Source organism: Diceros bicornis, chromosome 1 (assembly GCF_020826845.1).
Source record: "Diceros bicornis minor isolate mBicDic1 chromosome 1, mDicBic1.mat.cur, whole genome shotgun sequence".
In the NCBI taxonomy this organism is placed as follows: Eukaryota; Metazoa; Chordata; class Mammalia; order Perissodactyla; family Rhinocerotidae; genus Diceros; species Diceros bicornis.
The window spans coordinates 33,032,502-33,050,569 of record NC_080740.1 but is presented as its reverse complement, the minus strand read 5'-3'; the positions used below and the strand labels follow the sequence as shown (position 1 = coordinate 33,050,569).

Here is an 18,068-nt window from a genome sequence, read left to right as displayed (position 1 = left end):
GAGTTGTAAACAAACAGAACTAGTTTAAAACATTTTTCTTTTAAGGTTAAATTCCAGTGATATTTGCTATTGCAATACAGTCTATAATTAAGGCAGACTGTGTGTGTGTGTGTGCGCGCGCGTGCGCGTGGTAGACAGTGATCCACTCACTGAAGGCAATATTTGACATAATTTCCATTTTATAAAATAAAAAACACTACACTGTTTTTAGATCCTAGAAGTCAAGTTTCCAGTTAATCAGCTCATGACTAAGACAAATACTGCGGTAGGAAAGAGAAGATATACAGAAAAAAGGAACATGTATATGTAGGGAGTTAAATGTTTTACCATTTTTGATTATCAAAGAGTAAATATATTTTAAATCATACAATAAGTGTGATGTCAAGTTTAGACAGATTATTATATCATCTCCCAAAACCAATTACTAATTTATTAAAAATGACACAAGAAAAGCAAGAATTCAAGAACCAGTATAGATATGTTTCACAATTGCATTTCTCTTACCCTGTATGTTGTACAGTCGGACTCTATGGGTAACATGTTCAAAAAAGCTAGTCACGTCCGAATAAAACCTTCCATGTTGCACTCTGACAAGGGGCAGTGTTGTGTAAACATAAGGCTGAGGAGGAAATGACATTTTTAAGAAAAATATTTTGGCTTTTAACATTTCCAAGAAATGTTTATTATGTTTCTAAAATGGCAAATACATATCATCTGATATTTGCAATTTTAAGTGAAAACCAAACCTTTATACACATGCTATAAAAATTGAATATAAGGTTTTTCATTAGACAAAAATTGCTGAAAACAGAAAATAAATATGTTCATAACTTGATTAGACTAGATGATCTATGAACAGTTCCCCCCAGTTATAAAAGTTTCTAATTAAAATCCTCCTATATTGCCCATATGTCACTTATTAGAAACAGCAATCATTCTATAGCAGTGACATTCTTCCAGGCAAACATTTATTATAACTATGGCCCCCTAATGTTCAGGAGTCAGGGCAGGTGGCAAGGATGACCACAGGGAGTCATCTAAGCAGACAGGAGGCAGGATCCAGAAACACGGTTTAATCACAGTTAGGTTTACTACGCTGTAAAACATCCTGCCCTTTTACTTGAAAGAACTAGCTGAATATCAAGCAAATTTACAAACTTGAAAAAACTAAGGCAACTACTGGTTTAGCTCTCATTATTTAGAATCTAGGTTAAGAAAAATGGAATCAAACATATAACTTATGTGACATAGGAACAAATTTAAAGCATTTATGAAGAATTATATTTTTTCAAGTATGACACCCCTTAAAAAGCTCAACAATAGCATAAAAAGCTAGGCTTGCAATATGAACTACTTAAGTAGCATAAGATTTTCAGAACTCTGTCATTTTCTTCCAAATTTACCTCTTTGGTTAGAGAAAAATATTCTAAAATTAATATAATACTTTATAGTTTACAAAGTTTTTGTACCTAATTCCTGTATTGCTAGAAAGTTACCAGAGGGGGATGAAACCTGGACAGCACTTTCTGGGCTCCGGCCTTTGTCTAACACACCCAGCTGCCTCTTCCCCTGATGTTTTTTCATTTTCTCTTTGTAAACATACGATAATTCTCTTTATCTTTCTATCTAACATTGGAGCTATTTAAAGATAAAATAATTTTAAATAAAGTAGCTAATCGCCCCATGCATGGTATTCTGGAGCACCACTCCTTTTTTTTAAGCACAATCAACCAAAACAGAACACCTGTCCTATGACAAAAGCTGTTAAGTGAGAAAACACGGATGTAGCTCCCACTTAGGATGCTTGTCTGAAATGCCTACTATGAGCTGCAGTTTATCTTTAATTCCTCACTGATTTAAAAAAAACGAAAACAAAAATCTAGAGTCCTTAGTGTGGCCAACACAATCCCTTAAAATCTATATATGATTTTGGTTAGCAGTCTTTTCTAAACTGCAGAACAAAAGTAACTTTTTCAGGAGACAGGTCCCTAGGCAACAAAATATGGAGAATATTTAACTTATCTTGAAGTGGGGAAAGCCTGTATGAGCATAAAAGCAAAGGAAGAAACTCTAAAGAAAAAAAATACAGAATTGACTACACAAAAACTAAAAATTACTATAACAGAAAAATAAAATAATAAATTAAATGACACATCAAGGGAAAAGGATTCATTTTACATTATATAAAGAGTACTTACAGATCAATAAGTCATACCAATAGAAAAACGGTCAAAGAACTTAGGAAACTCACACAAGAAATATGAAAGATAAATCAATGTACAAAGAAAGTTCAACCTCACTAATAATCACAAAAATCTTAACAGTGAAATATTTTTCACCTATTATTACAAGTAAAGCTTTTAATATGGCTAATTCTCAGTGCTTGGAATGGTATATTAGAGTTACTCAAAAAACACTGGTGCGAGTGAATATTTATGCAATCTTTCTAGAGGGAAAATAAGTAGTATGTACCAAAAGCCTTAGAAGGCCCTATTCACTGACACAAAATGACTCTTCTAGAAAGCTATTCTCAGGAAATAATCTGCATTGTGTAAAAAGAATGCTACAAGGAAAGCTTATCACAATGTTACAGCAGTAAATTATCAGGAGAAAATGTGTATATGCGGCAAAAAGAAATTCTTTTTTTTCACATATATATATACACACACATACACACGTGTGAGAACATTGAAGTTCTACTCTCTCAGCAAATTTCAATTATTCAGTACAATTTTATCAACTCTATATAGTCACCGTGTTATACATGAGATTCTCAGCCCATATTCATCTTACAGCTGACAGTTTTTAAACACAACAGGGTACATTCAAGTTGTGTTTTCAAAGAACATACCATCAGACTGTGAGCACTGTCACAATGAAAAATAAAATAGGTACAAGAGGAAAAAACTTGAAAATGGGGGAAGAAGGGATATGCATAGAATAAAGACAATAAAAAAATCCATCAAAGTGCTGGCAGTGATTTTCCTGGGCTTTTGGAATAGTTGGTAAGTTTTACTGTTTTCTTCAGTTTTCTGCATTTTTAAGATGTTCCAGAATTTGCATATACTACCTTTATAGTCAAGAGTGGGGGGAAAAATTGTTTTTTAAAGTTCTAAATGTTAAGGAGAAAAATGGCCCAGTGGGCAATCTATTTTTCCGACACGGCTAGATATTTTGTCTCTAAATATATGCTGTGCCACATACGTATATAACACCACAACCGCACCCTAATCCTAAATCGAATCTAGCTTCTTTCCATGGAGAGCACGTGTTCATTGTAGCATCCTAAATGAATTCCGACTCTGAAAAACTATTTATCTAATATTCAACTACAAATTGCTAAGTGTCAAGAAGGAGATATAAAAGTGGAACCAAGTCATCTAGTCCTAATAGATGACAAAATAGTGAGATACACTTATTTTTTACCTCATTACTCTTTCAATAAGGGCTTCTTCACTGCTCAGCTCATCAGCACTTACCTTGGCTTCCCCGTCAGGTAAGAAGAGGTAGGCACCACTTTTGTCCTTTTTACTTGTAGTTCCATACCATGAAAACTGCACTTTTACTTCATGACGTTTACCATCTTCTTTCTTTATCATTTCCTGAGGATAAAAAAAAAAATTTTTAAGGCAACTCACTATTAAGATATTGACAATGTTGCATCTGGTTCCATGTATATGTTGATTCCAAAAAAAAAAAAAAAAAATTACCTCAAGATAGATTGAAAACTGCTACTATTCAGCCTCTAATATTCATAATTCTTAGATGAACATCTAACATTTTATACTTAACCTCAGGATTTGAAACCTTCACAATAGGAACAAAAATTCTGAACACAGTTCATCAAGCAAGAAAGAGATACACAAATTAAGAAATCTAGACTAGCACTTCTCAAACTTTCTGTAGTCAATGAGCAAGTTTACTTTTTATTTCCAATCTGCATGGACCAATATTTTTGTAAAGTACAATAAAAGCGAATTACCAGAAAAATACTTAAAGTGATATACCAAATATACACTCATATTTTTTATTATTAGATTCAATAGGCATAAATTTACTCTGTCAAATTGGTTCCAAAGTTTCCATAAACATTTCTGAACAATCATGGCTTCCATACTTATCGTGAAGACCTCTAACAAACAGTTCACAGAGCAGCTGTACCCAGACCACACTGGTGAGGAGGAAGTGGTCACTGTGGACCACAAGAAGATACATATAGCTCATCCATCCCTTCTCCCAGACCATTTATGTTGACTTTTTCCCCTTTGCATAAGTAATCTGCATATATTACAATAAAAGTGATAAGCCGCCTATGAATTTCAGAACATACCTCCATAAGCCCCGACTGACCAAACCGAAGCTTAATAAAGGAATTTTCTAGAGTTATATCTTCTTCAGTACTTCTTATATTCTTCATGTTGAAAATTCCTGTATTTTCTACATTACCATGATACAGAACATATTCAGCTAAATGTGAATTTGAGCTTGTTGATTCTGAAATTGTATATACTCTTAGTCCCAGTGGTGGCATCTGTGCTAGAAAAGAGATCTTTAAAAGATAGAGGAGGGAATTTATTAAAGAAAAACGTAAGCTAGTGAAAGGAAAACCATTTATACTTCTAGTAAAAAAAAACAAACTACCATATTTTTTGAAAAGAGAATATAAAACTATTCTATAAATATGTTTTGATAACATAGGACAAGAGTGTCCGCATCTCAGTTTACCCAGGGAACCTAATAACTTCAAGTTGGTAGGATTATCAAAGGCACTAATGTTTTCATCCAATACATGAAACTATGTGACCATCCTCAATTGTCCTACAATGCTCTCAATGGATGCTCAGAGGGGGAAATTCTCCATGAAGGTAAAGGTTTACTGTGAACAATGATTTTTCCTAATTATTAGGACTCTTTTTACAATACTATGATATTTCAGTACATTAAAAATAAAAATGGTAAATGTAATAATATAAATACTAAGCACATTAGTTCAGTCAACACAAGCCATCGAATGCCTGGGGTCTAGCAGACACTGAACAAGGCACGGAGAACACATACACTGTAAGACATGACTCTTACCTTCTAGGAGCTCCCACTCCAGTTTCTAGATGGGGTGTTTCCTATAAAATCTGACCAAAACTTGTATTACACTTTTCCTTTCTACCTAAAGGATTATGGATCTATAAGAGCAGCCAGCAAAGGCTTTTAACAAGCAGAAGTCATTCTCTTTTAGAATTCCTAACTTGTGGCTATTTTCAGAAGTACAGTTTAAACTGCACTCTAGACTCTAAAAGTTCAACCTTTCTAGTGATTTGGGGGTTCAGTTTAACATTGCTTCTTTAAAGAAATTTTCCCAAAAAATGTCTATTACATGAGCCCAGATTTTCCATAATTATATCTCAGAAAAAAAAAATCTTATTTTAGGAAGTCTTTCATGTCAGCTTTGCAATGGAAAGTTGAAAGTATCCAAAGTTATTTAGAAGGGTGGTATTTATCCCAATTTCAATATGCATAATTATCATTAAACTGAGTTAGACAAAAAAATTTATGATTACTTCATTAGTTCAGGAAAAAGTTACAATATACATACTTACAAAGATACACAATATACATACTAATAACATACTAATAATAACATGCAATATACACAGTAACAAAGATATTAATGATTTGGGAAACATAGAATCTGTCTTCCTTTAGTGTCATTTAACTGTCCAGTTAAACACTCTGGTATTTCAACTTTAACCACTTTACATATACCAACTTGATAGCTCAAGGAGGCATGTATACATATATGAACCGTATAATGGCTATGCTTCTTTTATGATGCCTCTTAAGTTCTACGGTAAAAACATACCTCATAGGCTGTCTTTGAAACAGTATTTGCTGTATCCCAAACTGCACTCATTTGAATTTCCACAGGCTTTCCTGAAGCAGAAGACACTTGCACTTTGGGGGAACTCACCCAGACTGAGACCATTGAGTTTCGGTCTTGTTCTGAAGGATTATAGATCACAAGATACCTGCAAAAACAGATTTTCATTATTGGGGTCTCAAAATACTTCTAGTTCTGTAATACTATTTATAAGATCTTAGCTCATAGATGGTCATAGAGTCAACACACAGGGAAGAATTATAAGGAATATTCTTATAAGGATTATGGATTATATTATTCCAATTATAAGGAATATTTGGAGAACAGGCAATTTCATCACAACAAATATCACACAGTACAAAGGGTAATGAAATAATTCACCTTCTAAGAATAAAACATTATACAAATGGAAGATATTCATAGAATTGTAATAAAGATATTTTCATGTCCCAGAAAATGATCTATACACATATGGTGTAACTGATCTAAAAGAATCAGCCCTATACAACTAATATCCAGATTCCTGCGTAATCTCACTGAATAAAAAAAATACATAAATCATCTGTTTGCAATGTAGCCATAATTAATCTCAGTTAATTCTGACACTTATTTTAGACCACTAAAACACAGTGAAAATGTATGGCTACCCAGGTAGAACCACATAATTCACACGTATATATTATATATAGGGGGCCCTTATTTTCTAAGAGAGTTGGTTCTGGAAAAAAGTTCATTTGAGGTGAATCCATTTAAACTAGGGGCTAAAATTTTATAATAAATAGCATGGGAAAAAGGAAAGATTTGATTGAGGCTTAGCTAGTAAAAGGAAAATAAAAACTATTAAAGTAAGTTTTAGGGGCCGGCCCTACGGCATAGCAATTAAGTTTGCGCATTCTGCTTCGGAAGTCTGGGGTTCGCCAGTTCGGATCCTAGGTGCGTGGACCTACTCATCGCTCATCAAGCCATGCTGAGGCGGTGTCCCACACAGAAGAACTAGAAGGAACTACAACTAGGATATAAAACTATGTACTGGGGCCTTGGGGAGAAAAAAGAAAAAGAGGAAGATTGGCAACAGATGTTAGCTCAGGGCCAATCTTCCCCCCGCAAAAAATAATAATAAGTTTTAGGCAATGCTTGCAACTATGTGCAATTTTTAGAATGAACAAAAAATGAATGAACTAGCGTTCTGGGAGAATTTTTCCAACAATATTTTATACTAGTACATTATGACATCCTTCATGTAACATTTAATTTTTACAGGATGGTTTTAAACATAACTATATTTGTAAAAAACAGTCAAGGACTTTATCATTTTCCCTAGTCTTCTCTCAATTCTGTGATATTCAAATAATTCTCAATTGAAGAACCTAACATCCTTGGTTTTCTCATTAGCATAACTCTGCCAGATCCTCATTGTTTCATGGCTCTGCCTATGAGTAGAAACATTCTAGATCATGTTACTGACTTCATGAAATCCGCAGACTTTGCAAGATTTATGATTTTACTTTATAATCAATTTGTATCATATTATCTTCAATTAAATCAAAGGTATTTCAAAAGGATGTTTGACTATAATATAACTCACTGATTCATCAGCAAGTATGTCTACAATCTGAAGTATTTTGTTTTCCTATACAATTTTTTAACTGTAAGAACACAGAACAGAATAGTCAGATAGCAATTGCTGCTCCCCCTGAGCCACAGTAGCTGTATCAGAGATGGGAGAAGTAAGCTAGCATCGTTTATTTAGTGCATCAGAAAGCCTAGCAGTGTTCTTCTATCCTACATATGTGTCCCGTATATTTCAACTGCATTATAAAGCATTCATTAAGAAATAAAATTAATACATACAATGGCCAAACTAAAGCCAAGGACAACAGGAAAGCACAAAGGAAAAGAAAGGATGTAACATAAAATGTATAAAATATGTGACTTGTAAATTTCTTATCAGGAGAAGCACTTATGATTGAAACAATATTCTGAGATACCAAAGGTGATAATATGAAAATAAGAATGTCTCTAATTCCTGTTAGGCTTATATACTATGCATCAGGATCGCAAGACCTAACTTACATCACTTAACGTTCATTGAGATTCCAAATGTATACGAGAAAAGAGCAGCTGAAGCCATGTAGTCAAAAACGTATTTACAAAGGGCACTGAAGCCTCCGAGTACTCAATAAACTCCATTTTACCCACAGAAGTCATTCTCAAAGAGAGCGAGGGTAATGCCCCCTTGAGAGGTGTGCTCAACAGACTTACCAGAGATCTGTCAACCTATTTGCGCCCCCCTACTGCCCTCCACCTAGGCTTACATGTCGCCTGACTGTTCTCCCATCACAAACACACCTGGAGAATCACAACTGCCAGGATTCATTGTTACCAATGGGACTGCACTATATTCTTAAGGTGCACTGGGGAAGAAAAACAGTTGAGGACCACTCATCCTCAGAACCAAAGATGTTCGACCCAGCATCCCAGAAAGGAGTAATTTACTACTGAACCTCATGTTCCCAAAGGCTGGTATGTGAAGAACTCCAGAAAACGTAGTCTGGAGACTTAGGTCAGTCTCCTAGTTCTGCAGAAGCCCTGAGGCACACCCAGGTACGGAGCCTAAAATTCCCACTAGCAAGTTCTTTGGACACTCCACTCCACAGAGCTGGTCATAAAGGCTCTGATAATAACATGTGACATGTGCCCAAGCAATAAATTAGGTAATAAGCATCCAGAACACTGATTCCCTGCCATCGGGGAAAAAAAAGACTCATTTGAAGCAAATAATAATTTTAACCATACATTTGGCTTTGTACAATATTAAACGCTTTTTATAATAAGCTGTGAACTAGGTACTGTTTTGTTTCATTTTAGTAGCTAATTAGTATTTGACCATAATGATGTTTCTACTGTACTGAATGATTATGTAATTATCATGCCAGGAATCTGTTCAAAAACTAAATGTGTAGAGTATATAATGAGTATAATGCTGCTCTACGAAAATAATTTTTTAACATAATTAGAGATTCACAGCATGTTCTTCAAGTGCATCACAGCACAAATTTATCTGACACACACACAAACTCCTATCCAAGTACATTTTAAGTAGAGTACAGAGAAAGCATGATCAGTTATAAATTACATTTCCTTTGGAAATAAGTACATTATCACAAATTAACTAAATTTTCATTGTGATCATCATGTTTGGTAGTCAAACATTTGTTATACTGCCAATATCCCCAAACCTGGGTTCTTTGAAAACTGTCAGTTGTGAATGGAACCAAAAGGTTTCAGTATCATATTATAATATACTTGCTTATTGAAAATTAATAATATTTGACACACAGTAACAAAAGAATAATATTTATCTTCTGAAAATGGAGATAATTTCTATTTTACCTTGAAAGTAACTACATAGGAAGCTCAGAACTTTTTTTCCCCAATTTCCCCCATATTTGCATTAGCTTCATACCTATCGTCTGTCACCAAGTCATATCCAGCCTCCTAGTTCTATGACACTAAGCGCTCACAACTTGGGGTTATGGCAATTATCTCAATTCTCTATATACAAGGAACAACCCTCACCTCATAAAGATAAAGCACTCATATGCTACCTGGCAATCAAATTAGAGGGCAGAAGATGATCTATTTTGGCTGGGAGAAAAAGGGATGGAGAAAAATGAAGCACATCTGTATGATCATGTCAAACTAGGAATCACTGTGTGGAAGAACTAGAATTCCACTATAAACATGGTTCTGTCCTTGAAGATTCTGAGGAGGAATATATTTAGAATTCCTTCACCCCATTTGTAGAAATGATTCATGTCACGTTAAGAAAGACAATTGTGGCAATCTGAGTCCTCTCTTTGAGGTAAATCTTATCAGTGACCAATATGAACAACAGAATAGGACTACGTGGGTTTCCTTCCAGGACTGGATGAAGGGCAAAGTGGAAGGATATATATATGCCCCTTAGTCAAAGTGACCTTGGAGTTATCACTCACAGAGGGCTTCCTGTATGCTGGGCCCAGTCCTCAGACCTGTAGGCGCAACCTACGAGGCACATCCTTTCATCCTTCCCACTACACAGATAGGGAAACTGAGGTTCAGCGAGGTCATGTATGTTGCCAAGACTCAGCCAGCTAAAAGGGCCACAACAGGGCTTAGAACTCAGTCTCAACCCCATAGCCATCTTCTTAACCACTTCACTCACAGGACAAGTGTACAGGGACCTTTTTGACAACTGGTGTTTCCTGTGGAGATTCCCTTAGTTCCAAATTCACACGTGAAGAACTTTCTTCTTACGGATGCCAAAGATCTCCCCAGAGCCTCTCTTGTCAAGAAGCTCAGGATGAATAAAAAGCTATTAATATTTCACGTATACTATATTTGCAAAAGAAAATTTATAAACTAGAACATGAGAACAGAAAAAATCTAGCTATATGTACCAAAGAGTTCATCTTATGATCTCACGGCACGAGGTGAGCAAAAACAATATTCAAGGAAACATTTAAAAAACACTACATAATTTTATGACTGTATAAGGAAGATAAAAATGAAAAATATTTGCAAGTCCCCTGTAAGCGTAGTTTAAAACCAGATAAGCAAACACTAGGTTATATGAAAAATAATTGTAACTTCATGTGCCTAGCATAGTACCTGGCATAGAATAACATTCAACAAATAACTGATGAACGAGTAATGCACAAAAACTCCAACAAGAAAATTTATCATTTATAAATAATACCTATTAGTATGGGGTTTTACAGTTTTATCAGATCATTTTTATTTTATTTCAATTCCTCAAAAAGTGCTTTTAAGGTCAGCAAGATATGTGATTAACCCGTTTGCAAAGATGGGGGAAATGACAGATCCAAGATCACAGAGAAAGTTAAAAACAAAAATGACAGCTGAGTTCGTCACTTCTTAATCAATGACAGTATATTAAAAAATTCATTTCAAACAAGAATATATTCATCTTCTCTAAGTAGCCTTATTAGTGGAGCATAATCTAAAGAATAGTGGTAGCCTTTACATACAGTATTCTGAATATGGAAATATATGGCTTTATATGTTTACCAAAATTTTAATTTCTAGATCTGGAGTCCTTTTGATATAGTCCACCTAGTTTTCTAGGTTTAAAACATAGTGCTTACCATATTAGCCATCAGAAAAAAATAAATCAAGATACTAAAAACACAGGGAGCCTTTTGGAGATCTTCAATAATCATACTCAGTTCTGTGATTCCAGGGCTCCAGAGGCAGAAACATTCAAGCTCAAAACCCCACCATGGCCCTTAGAATTTGGGAGGCTCTGGACAAGTTATTTCATTTCTCCAAGCCGTAATATCCTTATCCATAAAATCAAGAGACAAGATTGCTGTCAGGGTTAAATAACAAAATGTTTGGAAAACCACCCAGCTCAGAGCTGGCACAAAGTATAATCTCAATAGCAGTTGATTTCTCTCCTTTCCCTTAAAAGATCCTCCTGGTGTCCTGACCAGGGACCCTGCTACACGAATCACACCGGATGGTGGAATGAATGTTTTAATTAACCCAGGTCACTGAGCTTCCTTAAATACCCTTTTTGTGTGTCTGGAGGCATATATAAATCTAAATGAAAGAAATTAACAAAACCACAAATGTGATAACACAGATACTCTGAAACAAGAATTCAGATAACATGAGGAGGAGATAAATGCACAGTGCATAGAATATACACATGTACAAAAAATCTCATGGCATGTGGCTAAATTAAAAACAAAAAAAGGACAGAGGAAAAGATACCTCCCGGCATGTGTAGTTATCAACTTAAGAACATGATTATATAATGCCTGTCCTGGAAGTACCTATAGTCTAGGAGGGGAGAGAGAAACAGAAAGTAACTGTTAAGTTCAATATACAGGGTAGGTAATAAGACAAAGGTCTGCACAGAGTGTCCTGTGACACACACACAAAAAAGTGGCAGTTAGGATGATTAAGAATTAACTAGGAGAGAGGTCAAAATAGAAAATTAATTTTACGAGAAGTGAGCAGAATGTATATACAGAAAATGACAAAACTTTATTGAGGGACACAAAAATGAATAAATAGAGAGACATACTTATCTAGGCAAAGGAGCTAAGATACTGCAAAATGATAACACTCCCCAAATTAGTTCATAAATCTTATGCAATGCCAATCAAAATCCCATTGAAATCCTTTTGTTGGGAGAAAGGTGAGGAACGAAAACGGATCATTATCTGGGCAAAACAATTCTATCATATATCTAGAGTAACAGATGGGCAAGACAAATGGTTTAGCGGACGCATTAAAACACTATGCCAACATTGATTCTAGATGAATTAAAATATTTAAAACAGGGGGCCGGCCGGGTGGCGCAAGCGGTTAAGTGCGCGCGCTCCGCTGCGGCGGCCCGGGGTTTGCTGGTTCGGATCCCGGGCGCGCACCGACGCACTGCTTGGCAAGCCATGCTGTGGCGGCGTCCCATATAAAGCGGAGGAAGATGGGCACAGATGTTAGCCCAGGGCCGTCTTCCTCAGCAAAAAAAGAGGAGGATTGGCGGATGTTAGCACAGGGCTGATCTCCTCATAAAAAAAAAAATATTTAAAACATAAAAAAAGATACAAAATTAGTAGAAAAAAATAAATATATAATTTGTGGTACAAAAAGTCTTTCTAACCATAACAGAAAAATATAGTAAAGGAAAAGAATGGTAAATTTGATATCAAAAATGAAAACTTTTTCTCTCTTAAAAAATAAGCCTAAAGAATAGAAATTAAAAGGAAATCAAATTCAGGAAATTTGTACAGTGCTCTTACAAATCAATAGAAATATAAACAAAGTAGAAAAAAGTGAGCATTTTTCTTTTATCAAATTGAAGTTGAAAAATAAATGATGTTTCTTCTTCCAGGAGAGATGGAGTAGCTGATGACAGACAAGAGATTTCCCTTCTATTAGCCAACTAGAAAAACCCAGATAAAACAACAGTAATCATCTGCTTGAAGGCAACAGAGAACTGCTGAGGAGAGGAAAGTACATCAGAGAAGTGAGCTGCCTTCTCTAGTCTTTTTCACCCTGAGGCATGAAAATTCTCTGCATGGGAGAGGCTGAGTTCCATGCAAAGCCCAGTACAAAGCCTAGAGGAGGCTCACTTTGGGGGCAAAGAGGCCAAAAGGGCATTTCGTGAAGACTTCGGAGGCTTTAAGTATACATTTGGTTTTCTTATCAGGGTATGTATCAAATACTGGGGGCTGCACAGAAAGGGAAGCTTAAAACTTAAACAGAAAGCTCCTGAAAAAGACAGCACAGATATCTCACAAGATTTCGGAACCCACCAGAGAGTAGGGCCTAGAGAATATAGCAGGCTATTAGCTGGAAACTTGGCAAGCTAGATGAACAAGACATCGAGCGAATTAGCCTCAATTTAACATAGTCCTTGACTGGGGTAAGAGTGAATGCTCTCTAGAAGAAGGTATTTCCTGGAGCCTCTATAAATTTTACACACAATGTCTAGCACTTAATATAAATTTCCAAGACATCTGAAAAGACAGAGCCACATGACCAAACAACGAGAAGAAAAAGACAAAAGAATCAGAACCACACATAATCCAGATATTGGAGTTAACTGATAGGACTTTAAAATAATGATTAATATGTCCAAGGAAAGAGGAAAACATGAATAAAGTAGATTAGAAGATGAAGAATTTCACCATAGAAACTGAATACACTAAGAAATAACCAAATGCAATTCCAAAAGAATAAATATCTGAAATTAAGGACTCAGCAGATGTGTTTAACAACAGAGTAGACTCAGTGGAAGTCAATAAAAAAATACCTAAACTGAAATAAAAAAACAAAAAAGAATGGGCAATATAGAAAAGAGTGTTAGGAACATGGGCAACTCAGTTAAAAGGTCTAACATGTGGAATAAGATGTGTGTGGACAGAGATAGAGAGAAAACAGCAGAACAGAAATATTTGAACAGCTGAGAATTTTCCAAAACTAATGAAAGAGATTAACCCACAGATACAAAAAATTCTGTGAGCCCCAAACAGGGGGAAAAATACACCATGGTATATCATGTTAATTCCTCCCAACTCCTCAACCCCTAAAAGGCAAAATCTTAGAAGCGCCAGTAAAAAAAAGATAATACTGTCGTAGGTGCAACAATGAGATCACTAGCTGACACACCAACAGAAATGAATGAAACCAAGAGACAATGGAATTACATATGTAAAGTGGTGAGGAAAAAGAAAACAAAAACACTGAACCTAGAAATCTATACCCAGAAAAATGTTCTTTAAAAATTGATAAAGATGGGGCCGGCCCGGTGGCGCAAGCGGTTAAGTGCGCGCACTCCGCTGCGGCGGCCCGGGGTTCGCTGGTTCGGATCCCGGGCGCGCACCGACGCACTGCTTGGTAAGCCATGCTGTGGCGGCGTCCCATATAAAGTGGAGGAAGATGGGCACAGATGTTAGCCCAGGGCCGTCTTCCTCAGCAAAAAAAAAAAAAAAAAAAGAGGAGGATTGGCGGATGTTAGCTCAGGGCTGATCTCCTCACAAAAAAAAAAAAAAAAAAAAAAAAAAAAAAAAAAATTGATAAAGATGACTTTAGATAAACAAAAACTGACAGTATTGGTTACCTACCAGCAGACCTGCACTAAAAGAAATACTAAGTTTCTCTGGCAGAAGGAAAATAATCTCAGAGGGAAACATGGAACTGCAGGGAAAAATGAAGGGCACAAAGGGGGATTAAATATATGAGAAAATATAAATGAATATCAACTACACAAAAGTAATCATCTATACTGTCATCCATGCTCCTCTATGGTAAACACTAATAGAACAGTAAAAGCATCTATAAGTAACAAGTTAGGATACAAAAAATGGAATAATAAAAAAATTAAATCTAGAAGCAGGTAAGAGAGGAGAGAAAAATAGATTTACCAAAATGTTATTAATACCTATACTTAGGTGATGGTATTATAATTAATAATTTTTCATATTTTCCAAAGTTCTTATATCTAAATATTCATAATTTTGTAATCAGAAAAAACATAACTTAAAAATAGTCTGCCTTTTAATCCAATAATTCCTACATTTAGACATTTATTGTAAGGACATAAGCAGAAATATATATTGATAAACAAAAAAATTCAAACTATTATACTTAATATCTAAACAATATAAGTTTCCAAATAAAAATATTCAAAACATTATGTTTAATAGCTAATCAATACAATGATTTAATTGAGGGAACATGTTAGTTAATAAAAGTATACTCATGGGTTAGAATACGAATAGCCATTAAATACAAGGAATTTTTTTAAATACAGGAAAATGCTTATTACATTACTAAATACAAAAGAATATTCTGGATTGTATACAAAGAATGATCAATGAAGTATAAAAATATATAAAATTCTACAAGAAAAAACATTTAACTGTTAATAAGGATACTTCCTCTAGATTATGGGATTATTAGTGAATATTCTGCAACTACTTTTTATAATTCTGAATGTAAAACACTATTCTACAAAAAGTATGTATTTTTAAAGTAATCGGAAAAACAACAACACACAACGTTTTAAAAATGGGGAAGCAAGGCAAGGGAAAGTAGGGAAATGTGCTCTACGTAGAGGGATTGTAAGAATAAATGCACAGATATAAAAAGGTGCTATCTTCAGGACAACAGGCCATCACTACCTACAGTCTACATAGTAAGGTGCACCTCTAAAATGTCAATGTATGGAACTAGAAAGGGAGACAAATCTCAAGTCACAGTGAGGAGCAGGGTGTCTTTAAGTCATCACAAGGAGCTTAGAACTTATTATATAGATTATGGGAAGCGCCTGGAAGGTTTAACATGGTCAGATTTTTGTTTTTAACAGATACTTCTATTTGCCAGCAAGAGGAAGGATTTAAGGAGTGAAGACTCAAAGCAGGAAAACCAAGTAGACAGCTACACTAGCCCAGGGAGGAAAGGTGAAGACTTGTTAGAGAAGTGGTATAAACACAACAAGAACAAATTTGAGAAACAGGTAGGATATCTTATCAGCAGAAGTTTGGGGATTTCTTGGAGAAAGCTGGGTGGTAAAACAGATGGAAAAATCTTCTATAACTCCTGGTTTCCAGTTAGGGTGGGACAGATACAGTGGTGGCATTAACCAAGACAGACTACCCAAGAAAGGGTAGTGGGAGGAGGTTTCAAGATGAAAGGCATAAATCCAGATTTAGACTTCTTGAACTTGAGGTGCCTGAGGAACATCCACATAGATTTATCCTGATGCTCCTAAATTAACTGAAACTCAGAATCCACTTTTCCACTGGAAATATAAAAATTAGGTTTCCAGGAATGATAGGTAGAATAAAAGCCCTCCAAGATGTCCACATCCCTATCCCTAGAACTTATGAATATGTTACTTTACATAGCAAAGGGGACTTTGCAGATGTAATTAAATTAAGGATGTTGGGATGGGGAGGTTTAGAGCCTTTAGAATATTGCACAGCATACAGTATGTGCTTTACTTGAATTAACTCCCTTCAGCTTCACAACCAACTTATGAAGTCCTAAAATCATGCCCATTTTACAGATGTGTGAAGTGGTTCAGAATCCTGCTCATGGTTACGTAGCCATTTAAGTGGTAGAGCCAGATTCAAACTCAAGTAGTCAGGCTCTGAGGCATCTTAGAGGTAGGGAAGGTGGCTCTGCTCTTCTCCAGCGGGTAAGACACTCAAGGTGTACGTGGTAGAAGCACAGATGCACCATCTACAGCACTCAAAGCCCCCTCAGAGTCCCATCTCCCCGAGGGGTCTGAACACTGCTTCCTCAGAGTGCTCTATATCCACCTCAGCAAGGAGCCTTCACTCTGAAAGCCTCCAACCACTTGCAAGGGCTGGACTGGGGTAAAGGGGGTTTCTGTGAGGTGATTCTGAAGGTGAGGCTACTTCCCTTAGCTGCGACAATGACAACACAAGCTGTTTTTTCAGTAATTTCTTACTTTTTCTAAGGTGTGGTGGGAAGAGAATTGCTATGTAATAGGTCTTCATTTTGCAATATTGGTGATATTTCAGAAAATAGTTTCCTATGTCCTAGTTATTGAACAAAAGTGGTTGTTTTCCAGAGTTGAGTTTTTTACCCCAAAACTTCTTTTCCTAGTGTTTATCCAAATGACTGCTTTATAAATGATTTATGTTTCAACAGACAAGAAAACCAAATGCCAGGTGGATGTGACCCTGGGGGTTCCTACTTCAGCCCCCTCTCTCCCAACACACATAGCAAATGGAACTCAAGTTTCCAAAAAATGAGGTTGGTCAATGACAGAGGTGGGACCAGGATGCCCCTCTGACTCTCATCCAGGGCTCCCTTCACAAAACTGTGCTCTTTCCAGGCATGTGACAGTGAGTTCCGCCCAAAGCTCAATGGTATGGAAACAGAAGAGTCAGTATGACAAATGATATCAGAATTTATAGCTGCAAATGCAACTCAATACTATAAATTAAAGTGTTAACTCTCAAAAGTACAACTATATATTTCTGGGCTTTCCCACAATGGAAAAAGTATTTCTAATAGCATAAATAGAACCAAAGTAAAATCAAAGTAATTTTATAACTTTTATAAACAAAATAGGACTGAAAAATCTTGTAACTATTTCTAGTGTATAACAGAAAATAGTAAGTCAATAAACAGGATAAATATTCCTTTCCAACTCTTCTAAAACTTTTGACACTAAAGCAATAAAAAGAAACAGATGCAAAAATTGTACATAATTTGGCCAACCCCAAGAGTCTTGTCACCAATTAAGTTGAGTTTTGCCTAAAACAAAAATACCATCTGTTTTACCTAAAACATTAAGATGTTCTATTTTCTTGTCAATTCAGAAATCACATCTGTAGCCATTTTCTGAAAAGACAGCAAAAGATATTATATTTATGGGTGACTGCATAAGGAATGATGTTCAATCAAAATGTAATTTTCATCTACCGGAAGAAAATTTCATTTCTCCAATGACTATAACGCTGTAACTTTGGAGGAATACATGGTACATAAACAGGCCGATTTTCACAAATAAAAAGACCTTAAAAGTTAATGCAGTAAAATGAGGTGGTTTTGTTGCTAAAGACAGAAACAGCGAATACATTTGTATTCACTTTGTGCATCTTTGTCGACAACTGAAATCTATCTTGCGTGAGGTTTT

General features: G+C 35.6%; 1 protein-coding gene across 1 annotated transcript in view; it reads right to left on the bottom strand.

The window, feature by feature from the left end:
* The window catches only part of MAN2A1 (mannosidase alpha class 2A member 1), a 163,746-nt gene that overhangs the window by 39,270 nt on the left and 106,408 nt on the right, over positions 1-18,068 (bottom strand). The window contains exons 13-16 of the mRNA XM_058538311.1: positions 5,858-6,023; positions 4,331-4,549; positions 3,480-3,602; positions 505-619 (exon numbers count right to left, since the gene is read on the bottom strand). Coding sequence (XP_058394294.1) covers positions 505-619; positions 3,480-3,602; positions 4,331-4,549; positions 5,858-6,023 — 623 coding nt within the window. The remainder of the gene's footprint in view (positions 1-504; positions 620-3,479; positions 3,603-4,330; positions 4,550-5,857; positions 6,024-18,068) is intronic.